The following is a 10,205-nucleotide window of genomic DNA, read 5'->3' as shown; positions in this document are numbered from 1 at the left end:
GCAAACAAAATCCCTGGGCGACCACAGTGACCCCAGAAATTAGAAGAGGGCAGACACCCCCATCTTTGGAGGTGATGCGGAGGGTGTCCAGGCCCACCTTTGTCTCACAGGCGCACGCCCTGTCAGAGGCTGAGTGTCAGAAGCGATAGTGACACTGTCCCGTGGTGTCCAGATGCCCAGCAGTGCCCGCAGGATGCTCAGAACCCAGAAACAGGACCAGCCTCTGCTCTGTGTGGAGCCCACCCATCTCAGCCCCCTCTACCCAGGGACCCCCAGGCCACTGCCCGCATGCAGAACTGTCCTCTGGGCATAGCAGCCCCCTCCCCATGAGAGTCGCGCAGGCCCAGGACTCGCATCCAGCAGCTCCTGGACATGGCCTTGCTGCCTGGCCAGGGCTCAAGTCCGTGAACAGAGAATAGCGCGTGTGATCTGCTCTCTCATCTGTCTCTCGGGGCTGCCCGTGTCCCTCTCCAGGACCTCAGTGCCAATTGCAGGAAAGGATGTTGGCACGGCCCCCGGTGGACAGGCCAGCCACATTAGGGGCTGCTGCGCGGCGGAGCCCACAGCGTGAATGTCACCTGCTCTTCACACCCAGCCTAGGAAGGGCTGTTGACTGGAGGCCGACATACCCAGTGAGGCCTCTGACGTCCCTATCACCCTCTAGGGTGAGAGAGGCCCCTCTTCCAACCTGTCTGGGGCCTTTCCCCTCCCTACAGCCCAGCTTAGGAAACAAATGCTCCTTCCAGCAGCAGACGGCTGTAGAGCCGGGATTCCAGGCAGCTTCTGAATCCAGCTCCCGGGCCACAGATCACAGGGCCAGGACGGGAGCCTCCCACACAGAAGCCAGGCAGCAGGACCCCGGGTACGTTCCTCCACCAGCCTCTCCCTCCGCCCTCCCAGCTGGGCGGCTCTGTTCTCGATGCTTCCTGATTACGGGGAAGTCTGCAGACCCACGAGAAGCTTGAAGCCTCTGAGTGGGAGAACCGGGTCTGCGGGGGGGCTCGGGGGACCCTTCTTCCCGATGACGTCTGAGTCACCATGGTGGCAGCAGCTGACGCTGGCCCAGCCTGGCTCCGGGGAGGGCTTCTCCAGGTCCTTTGAGACTCCCTTCCCCTCTCCTCGCCTCTTCTCCCTCTCTTCCCCACACCCCTGCTGCCTGCAGTGTGCAGAGCTCCCCCACCACACCCCACCTCCATGTCTGCTCCCACGCTGGGAAGTCAGGTCCAAAGGACAGAACCAGCTGCCCAAGTCCCCTCCACGTCTGAACACGCACTGCCGTGTCTGGACCCAGAAATTCATACTCGGATTTTGTCCGGCATTCCCACTCCCTGCCCTGCTCGGAGAGGCAGGACCACAGGTCTGCCGGCCACAACAGCAGCACCACAGGGCCCGGCACAGAGGCCTGCTGGTCGTGCATACAAAGCACCCAGCGGCCATTATCATTCCGGAGCCGGCCAGAGCCTCCCGGCTGCATCTCATCGGTCATTCAGCAGCCCGTAATGACTTGTCAGTTCCTTGCCCTGCCATTTTCTGTCTAATTAATTCTTTTATTGTGCACCGGATAAAGAAAGACAAAGGCCTCACCGGCAATAATGATTCATTAAAATGCAGCGCCTTCGCCCGTGCTCCTGGCCCAGCACCAACCCGGCTGCCCCGCCCCACTGTGGGCACAGCCGCCCGCGCCCCTTAACCCTTTGTGGAGTCTCCTGGGCTGGGTGCCCGGCCTTTGCCACGGCCCTGGGGGAGCAGGGATTATGCAGCTGCCAGCTGCCCTGGGGAGAAGCCGGGCCTGGGCCCGTCTGGGCGCTGCCAAGGAAGGGGGTCCTGGGCGTCTATGCTTGTCCATGGCAGACCTCAGTGGGCCTGGACCTGGGAATCCCGGACGGTCCCCTGGCTGGAGCAAGTCCCCCAGTCCTGGCCCTGGGCCCATGGGGAAGGCGGGGGCCCGGGAGGGTGGGGAGGAGCGTCTGCCACACACAGGACCCAGGGTCCTGGGACAAGTCAGCTTGAGATTTGACCAACAAGAGGGGTAGGATCAGTGTGCTGGCCACAGCCACACCAAGCCCAGCTCAGTTAATCCCTGGGGCAGCTCAGCAGAGCTCTCTTCGCCTCAGGGTCACGGGGGAAACTGAGGCACAGGAGGTCAACTGGCAAGCAGCCCATCCTGCCTTCCCGCGGGGTGGCTGTGTGGATGCCCCGGACACAGCAGGAGGCAGCAGGAGGGGCGCCCACTGGATCTGAGTCCCGGGGCTGTGAGGCTGGGGAAGAGGCCGGCACTTCCTTCGCCAGTTTCACTTTGATTTTCTTGCTGCCAAACCCACCTTATTTTGCCGATAAGCAAAAGGGTCATCATGTGGCCCGAGGTGGTCATAATACCACCAAGAGCACGACGGCCCGTCAGGCACCTGGGGGCACTGCTGGGGGAAGGCCCTGCTCTCACCAAGCTCCCCAGAGCTCCAGGGTCATTCCCATCGTGCCGGTGAGGAAGCCCAGGCCCCGGAGGAGGCCATCTGCCCCAGAGCCGGAAAGCAGCAGCAGAAGACACGGGGCTTGGCCCCACACTGCTCCGCTCCAGGACGGCCCACCCCTCTCCCCGGAGGGCTCCTGCCACCCTGGGAGCTCCACAGCTCCCACAGCCCATCCTGGAGACGCAGTCTATGCTTCCTCTAGAACACAGGGGACACCAGAATGAGAGGGGACGCCGGGGACGTTAGATGATGCCTCTGAACGCCAGATGGGAGGTGGAGGGACAGCCAGCTCCCCCTTCCCTTCCCTCCCCTCCCCTTCCCCCAGCTCTTGGAAATATTGGGGTTCCCAGGTGGTAGGCCCGGGTGGGTCCCTGCAGCTCCCAGGCAGCCAAGGGCCAGTGAGTAATCAGGAGGCCATAGCCCCCTTGTCTGCAGTGGCCTCAGGACTGGGCCGGCAGAGCCAGGCTGTGGGAAGCAGGGGTGGGGCCTGTGGTCCCAGGAGAGAGAAGCACGTGTCGTCGCTGGCAGGGCCTGGGCAGCAGGCGATCTGAGCCTCTGGCTTCCGTCACCTGTCTGAAGCCCCTGCAGTCCTGCAGGGGAGGTCCAGGCTGAGGCTTGGGTGCAGTCCTGGGTCCTGCAGGAAGGGCCCGGCTGAAGCTTGGGGGCAGCGCTGAGCTGCGTCTCTTTTCCTCAGGGGTGCTTCTTTGCCTGAGTCGCTGGGGGGCCACCCATCTCCATCTGGGGTCTACACTGCCCCTGAGGGATTCAAACCAAGTGCTGGCTTCGCTGCCTGAGACTGGGTCCTGACTGGCGCAGCTCTGCTGTGAGCCCGGTGGAATGTGCCCTGCGGCCGTTCACACAGCGGCTGTCCACACTCGAGACAAGTGTCCAGGGCTTGTCTGGAGTCTGGTGGTCATGGCGTCACCACAGGAAGCATGACCCCCAAGCCTCTAGCCGCAGCCCCAGCAGGTCCAGAGCAGCCAGAGACGGGGTCAAGAAAGGTCCTCTGTCCTGGGCTGGGGAGGTAAGACTGGGGTCCAGACAGCAGGCCAGGACCCCGGGTCCACGACACCCAGCATTCCATGGTCCTGACTGTGGCCCAACGGCACAGCATACCGAGCGGGCCCCTGAATCTCACTGCCCAGGAGAGGTGGGCAAGTGGGACCTCAGGCCCCTCCCAGGCAGTTGCTGGGAGGACACAGGCCCTCTTGGGAGGGAACAGCCACGCAGCTGTGAACTCACACCCACACCAATAACCTGGTCCTAAGGCCGCTTCTGTCCCAGGAAGACCAGAGGGGCTTTTCCAGTCTTTCAGAATCCAGGGCGGATCACCAACGCCATTTCCCCTTTCGGGGCTGAACAGGGCCTTCTGTTCAGCTGAGATCAGAGGCAAGGCTCTCTGGAGGGTGAGGACGTGGAACACGAGGAACTGTCCTGGCTGGCCTGCCCTGGGACGCAGCACTCTTGGGAGGACCGGGCGCAGGGAAGCTCGGGCTTGGGACGGTGCCAGCTTGGAAACAACGTCGTCAGCCTGGCATTCTTGGAGGACTCGTCTCCAGCAAAACCCCCACCAGCCGGAGACCACGGCAGAGTGGCCTGACCCCCGGGGCACCCACTTCGGCCGCCTCTTCCCTGCAGCACGGGGGGAGGGGGACCAGCACCTGGAGACTCCCAGGGCCAGCATCCAGTGCCGAAGGCGGAAACCATAAGCCCTGCCAGACGGGGACCCACGGAGAGGAGGGATGGGAGGAGCAGGGACAAAGGGCGGGGCTGTGCAGGGGGAGGAGGTGTCGTGCGCCCCTCAGCTGGGCAGGGTGTGGACGCGCCAGGACAGGGTAGCACTCCCTGACCTTCACGAAACTCAAGATACTGGAAAACCCACAGGAACACACCCGGGACCCAGGACAAGGACGTGAGGTTTTCCTCCCCCAGGGCACACACCAGTGAGACGCAGGGCCTGGGCCCCCAGGAGTTAACTTGCAGCAGCCCTGCCAAGTTCACACAAAACTGGCAGGGCCTCCCAGCCCCTGGGAACCTGGCAAGCCCCAAAGCGCGTCCCAGGGCAGCCCAGGGGCAGAGCTGGCTTTGCCGGCTAGCCGGACGCTGGGTTCTCCCCAGGTGGTGTGTCAATGTGTGAGCTTTGAGGGACATGTGGGCCTGGACAGCCCTTGGCTGGACACAGGATGGGCTGGGCCGGTTCTGCGGAGGCCATGGGTGTCTGTGAACCTGGCTCTCGGCACCCCTCTCCCAGCCTCCTCCTCGCCTGCAGGGCTTGGCACACCCCACCCCCCAGGCACCGTCATAAATCCGGACAGCCCCTCCCCCACTGCTCTTGGCAGGTCCTGGAATGGGATCCCCACTGTGGGGTGAGGGGCAGGGCGGCCAGGCGGGCGAGGAAACGGGTTGGGCGGCCCCCTACCCAGGCCACTCTGTTAAAATCGTAGATGCAGCTGCCTCTCGAATCCGGGTTCCTGTGAGCAGTGCATCCTCGAATTTGGGTTCCTGTGACCTAGATGCCTTGAGAAGCCGGGTCTCTGCACTCCGGGGGCAGCCCCCAGCCCTGAGACACCCCCACACCAGCCTCGGGTGCCCAGGAGGCCTGGCAAAGGGACAGGCTGCCCCTCACTGGCTGTCACTCCCACAGCCATTTTCTCCCTAGAAACTTTCCTCCAACCAGACAGCTCTGCCAGCTCCTGCAGGGGCTGCTTTCATCCACTCCCAGCCTGGCTCCCTGCCAAGGCCCGAAAGATGCCGTCGGCTTCCCGGCGTTGCACAGCCACCCAGAAACCAGCTCTGGGATTCGCCTGGGAGGAAAAACACAGCCCCGAATCGGGCCCATCTGGACCCGTTTTGCCTACCAAGGAGGCCCTCCAGGAAAGACGACGAGGAGTTCACTTCCCAGAGGCCGCGACGGGATCCGCGAAGGACACAGGTGTTTCCATTCCGACTGAAGCCTGTTGACGCTTTGTGGCACGACGGGCTGCCCCTGCCGCTCGGGCTCCGGGTGGGCTTGCGGCTGCCCTCCTTGCCGCCCGGCGTGGAGGTCACTGGGGTGAGGCCAGCAGCCGTGTGAACGGGTGGCACGGCCTGATCCTGCCTCTGCTGGACACCTTTGCCCCGGGAGCCCCAGGCTCACACAAAGCGACACACAAATTGCAGCCCACGTCCATAAAAAGCACTTTGTTTAATTTTATCAAATCGATCTGTACAAAAGTTAGCGTTGGTCAGAAAGGAGCGAAGGCAGCAGGCGAGTGAGGGTGCGTCCTCCGAACGCGGTGCCGAGGGAGACGCTGCATAAAACAGGTCTGCGGCGGCTCCCTGCCCCCACTCCCAAAGAAATAGAAGCAGAGACAGTATTTTTTCTTTTTTCTACAAAAAGGTAGGAAAAGTAGAAAAAGTAAAAAGAAGCAACTTCTCGGGTGTATTTAAATTTACAAAGTTTAAAGGCACAAGTTTGCGTGAAGTAGGCGCTATCGTATGCTCTGTGCTCGGCACACAGGGAGCAGTGCAGGTAAATCAGATATTATTCGTCTAGAACTAAGGCCCTAACGACGTTTAGTGGAGAAGGTTTAGTTTCACAGCTTGGTACGTGGCATTGGTGCCTGCGAGCCAAGATCACTTCTGAAGCTACCACTTCCCAGGAATTCCTGTGTCCTGTGTCCTAGCACGTGGCACAGTCGTGGGCAGGGACCCAGGAATTCCTGTGTCCTATGTGTCCTACCACGTGGCATAGTCATGGGCAGGGACAGAGTCCTGCTTCTTAAACCCCAAACTGATACTGGGTGCTGGGCACCCCAACCTGATCAGAGATGCCACAAGGCAAGTCCCTTCTCCTCCCTCGGATTTTCAGCTGCCAAGCTGGAGGCATGAGGGGCCCAGTCCTCCCAGGGACCTCGGGACCTCCGGGCCTTCCAGGGCGGCCTCCCAAAAGCTAAGCAATGTGATGCCGGCCAACAGCTGCAACGCCACCTCCTGCCTGCCCTCCAGGGAAGCCTCCCAGCTTCTGTTTTCTCTTAAATTCTACTCTTTGCCCAAATTACCTAATTAATTAAAGATAAAATAATACAGAACATAAATACATCTTTAACAGCTTTCAAAAGAAACACATTTAAGCTTCAAAAATAAAAATTATCAAAAACATAAAAATAAAAGAGAGACGTGTTAATCCCAGCCAGACCTTGCGTGGGCGCACTCTGCCAGCAAGGAGACGCCTCAGATCTGACAGGCGGGTCGCAGAGATGCTGGAGCAGACGCGTCCCAGAGGGTCTGCAGACGGACACCCTGGATCCCGGACAGCCCGTGCAGCCGTCGTCGAGGGAATGAGGCCGTGCGTGCAGGGGTTCTCAGCACCGAGGCCAGCCTGGACCTCAGGGCCTGGACCTCAGAGCGCCCTGAAAGGCCCCTGCCACCCCCTCCCCTTTGGTCCTTGGGCTGCGCGGCCGTTTCTCCTCCACGGAGATGCAAACCGAAGGTGCTGTTGCCGCCAGTCCTCACAGAAGAGGCACCAAACGGCGGCCCTTCTTTGTGAAATCATCCTGCCACCTCAAAAAGAAAGAGAGAAGGGAGAGAGCTCGTCCGTTGGCGGAGGTGTGGCCATCTGGAGGCTGAGGGCCACGGGAGGCAAGCACATTTCCCTGCAGACTTCAGCAGGCACTTGACGGAGCTCAGCCACCGCGGCCCGCCTGCCCTGGCCACGCACACTGGGAGGCCATCCCTGCCAGGCCGGGACAAGGCTGCCCCCCAACGCCAGCGAGTCCCTCCCTGCAGCCGGGCCCTCAGGGCCTGGTCAGGGTGGTGTACACCGGCTGGTCCCAGTGACTGGTGGGGCTGTGGGAGGGCGGCAGGGCCAGGCTGTTGAGCAGGGGCGAGGCATAGGGCCGGCGCGGCGAGTGGAAGCAGGGGTACTGGTAGAGGCCGGGCGCGTAGCCGGGGTAGGCTCCGTAGTAGCTGGAGGCCTGCAGGTCGCCGTAGTCGCCCTGTGCGCTGGTGAAGGGGCCGGCGGGGGCGGCCGGGGCAGCGCTGGCCTGGCCGCTGCAGGAACCGTAGTCGGGCGAGCCTCGGGGCTGGTCGCCGTAGTGGCCGGGGCTCGGCTGCTCCGTCTTGATGTGCGGCCGCGGGGGACCCGTCTCGGTGGGCGACGCGGAGGCTGATGGGGCACCCTTGTGGGCCCACACGGGGGACGCCCCGGCGTGGAAGTAGGCGCCCCCGTAGGCCTGGCCGGGCTCGGGCGGGGCGGGGCCGCCCAGGGGCAGGTACTGGTCGAACTCGTGGACGTCGAAGGCGTCCATGGTGCCCATGACCTCGCTGCTGAGCTCCGAGATGTCCACGTTGCTGAAGTCGATGTTCTGGCGCCCGCTGTCCGCCGGCCGGCGTCCTTCCAGCTTCAGCTCGGGCTTGGCGCCCGCCTGCTGCAACTCCGTCTTGGGGGTGGTGGGTGGGGTGGGCGGCCCGTGGGTCTGCCCTGGGGACAGGAGAGCAGGCTTCAGGGATGAATGCCCCTTCTGTGGGGCGGGTGGGGCCGGCCAGGCTGGAAGGGGAGGGACACCCGCGCTAACTGCCAGGGGGGATCAACGGCTTTTTGTTTCTTTACATTTCCCAGAAATTCCAGCAAAGTCAGACCTAGACCTCACTCCTCGGCCGAGAAAATTCCATGAAGCGCTGTGCTATGGGAAGACCTGAGGCCCCTCCCAGAGACCAAGGTAGGGGGAAGAAGCCGACAGGCCCAGCCTGGCCAGAGCTGGCGTTTACAGGGCGCTGGGGGACCACACAGACCCTGTTCCTCCCCGGGCCAGCCAAGCACTCTGAGGCTGGCGGGCGTCAGCCAGCTTGACCGAGGCCCCGGCAGGACTCCACCCTGTCAGTCTGGCCCTGAAGCCGGGGCTGCTGAGCGCCGTGTGGGCAGCGCCTCGGTGTGGGAAGAGGAGCCCACATTCGACTGAGTCCTGCTGCGAAACACCACGTCCCCGGGTCCCTGCCAAGCGAAGCTGTCAGCCCCTCAGCACTCGAGGCGGCTAAGCAGGTCCCTTGCACACCAAAAACAGAGGTGGCCAGGGCCTTGGGAGCTTTTTCAGGGGACCCGGGGAAGGCCTGGTTCTCTCGAGGGCTCCTGCCCCCCTCCACCATCGTGCACCCATCTCAGCCAGAAACCCCACGGCTGCCTCCCGCACCAGGGACCCTCAGATATGCCGGGGGTCTGGAGCCCACCTGTGTGGTCACCGTGGTGGTGCGCATCTCCAAGCCCTGCTTCGGCCTTGTACACGGCACCGCCGCCAGGGTGGGGTCCCAGCTCAGCGCCGGAGTCCGAGTCGCTCTGGCCGGCCTTCGCGCTCTTCCTGCGCCGTGGCTGGTACTTGTAGTCGGGGTGGTCCTTCTTGTGTTGCACGCGAAGCCGCTCTGCCTCCTCCACGAAGGGCCGCTTCTCACTCTCGCTCAGCAAGCTGCAGCACAGGGCAGAGGCAGGGATGGCCAGGGCGCCCACTGTGCCCTCGGCATGGGCACACACCATGGGGGGACCGGCAGCAGAGGCCACGGCGGGGAGGCTCTGACCACGGAAACCCGCCTGCCGCAGGCTCTGGGGCCTCCCGTGGCACCAGGGAGCAAGCCCCTCTGGGAGAACCGGCTGGCGGGAGCCCGCGGCGCCTGTTTGGGGAGGTTGGTATGCTTATGACAGCCAAAGAACAAGGCCCACACCTCCCATCCTTCCTCCTTCTACTTCCCCCTATTCCGGGCCGGCTGTTCCCTCCCTCTGGGGCTTTCTAAGGGAGGCGGGGGAGGCGGGCAGGACCCAGCCGGCGGTGGACAAAAGCGAGGCTTCCCGGGAACAGTGCCGGCCTCCAGCGGGCAGCTGGGCTGCTGTCCCTCCATTCCCAGACACCCAGAAGCCCTGGCAGGGCCCAGGCGCCCGTCCTCACTGAGCCTCAGGACACATTCCCTGGGACTCTTTCGAGGCTCACCTCCAACCGCCTGTGCGGCAGGACTTGGGGGAGCAGGGGTCTGCAGTCTACAGCGCCCCATGGCTGCGCCCTAGATACAGACAGAAGGCAGGAGGTGCAGATACGCAAGCTCCAAGCTCCCATCCTCCAAGTGAGGAGCAGGATTCAGGAACCAGAGCCCCCAACCAAGAGAACCATTTTAAACTCAACACTTGGTGAGGGCTGCCTGTCCTGAGCAACAAGTTCTTCACACCGCAGTCCTAATTTCTGGAAAACTGACCGGCTCCACCACGCCAAGGCGTGCACAGGCCGCATCCCATCATCTCCACTCCCGCCCTCCTTGCTTCGGACAGAGAGTGGCCAGGAGAGGGAGAAGCTGCAGGGAGGGTACTCGCAGGCAAACCTGATGCCCACCCACACGCCTGCCCCACTGCCTCCCCATGGGTGGTCCAGGAGCCAGAGGAGCTGAGCCCTTTCTAAGGCGGGCGCACCTCCAGAGAGCCGCATGCAGCTTGCGCTCGTGCCGGGTGGGTCTCCCGGGGCTGGGGCCACTGGCAGCAGCTGGAGAGTACCTCGGGGTGCCAGCCATGGCCCTCCTCAGGGTGTTCCCCGCCAGGAGAACTGGCTCCAGAGCGCACCCGCCACGAGGGTGGATACCCCAGGCGCTGCCCTCCGCGGACCCCGACTCCCATACCTGGCGCTGGACCCCGGCTGGCCAGAGTGTGTTTTTCCACGGGGATCCGCCCTGACACCCGCCCCGGGTGCAGAACCCGCAGCCTGCGTGTGGCCGCCACCTCCAGCCCCC

The 10,205-nt window shown here is 63.3% G+C and overlaps 1 protein-coding gene across 1 annotated transcript in view; it reads right to left on the bottom strand.

Moving 5' to 3' along the window:
• Positions 1-5,633: 5,633 nt before the first annotated feature.
• Positions 5,634-10,205, bottom strand: part of SOX8 (SRY (sex determining region Y)-box 8) — a 24,230-nt gene continuing 19,658 nt past the window's right edge. The window contains exons 4-5 of the mRNA XM_011967022.1: positions 8,673-8,905; positions 5,634-7,929 (exon numbers count right to left, since the gene is read on the bottom strand). Coding sequence (XP_011822412.1) covers positions 7,244-7,929; positions 8,673-8,905 — 919 coding nt within the window. The 3' untranslated portion in view covers positions 5,634-7,243. The remainder of the gene's footprint in view (positions 7,930-8,672; positions 8,906-10,205) is intronic.

Source organism: Mandrillus leucophaeus, unplaced genomic scaffold (assembly GCF_000951045.1).
Source record: "Mandrillus leucophaeus isolate KB7577 unplaced genomic scaffold, Mleu.le_1.0 Scaffold78, whole genome shotgun sequence".
NCBI classification, from domain to species: Eukaryota; Metazoa; Chordata; class Mammalia; order Primates; family Cercopithecidae; genus Mandrillus; species Mandrillus leucophaeus.
The sequence above is the reverse complement of the archived record's forward strand: the minus strand, read 5'-3'. Positions and strand labels throughout refer to the sequence as shown.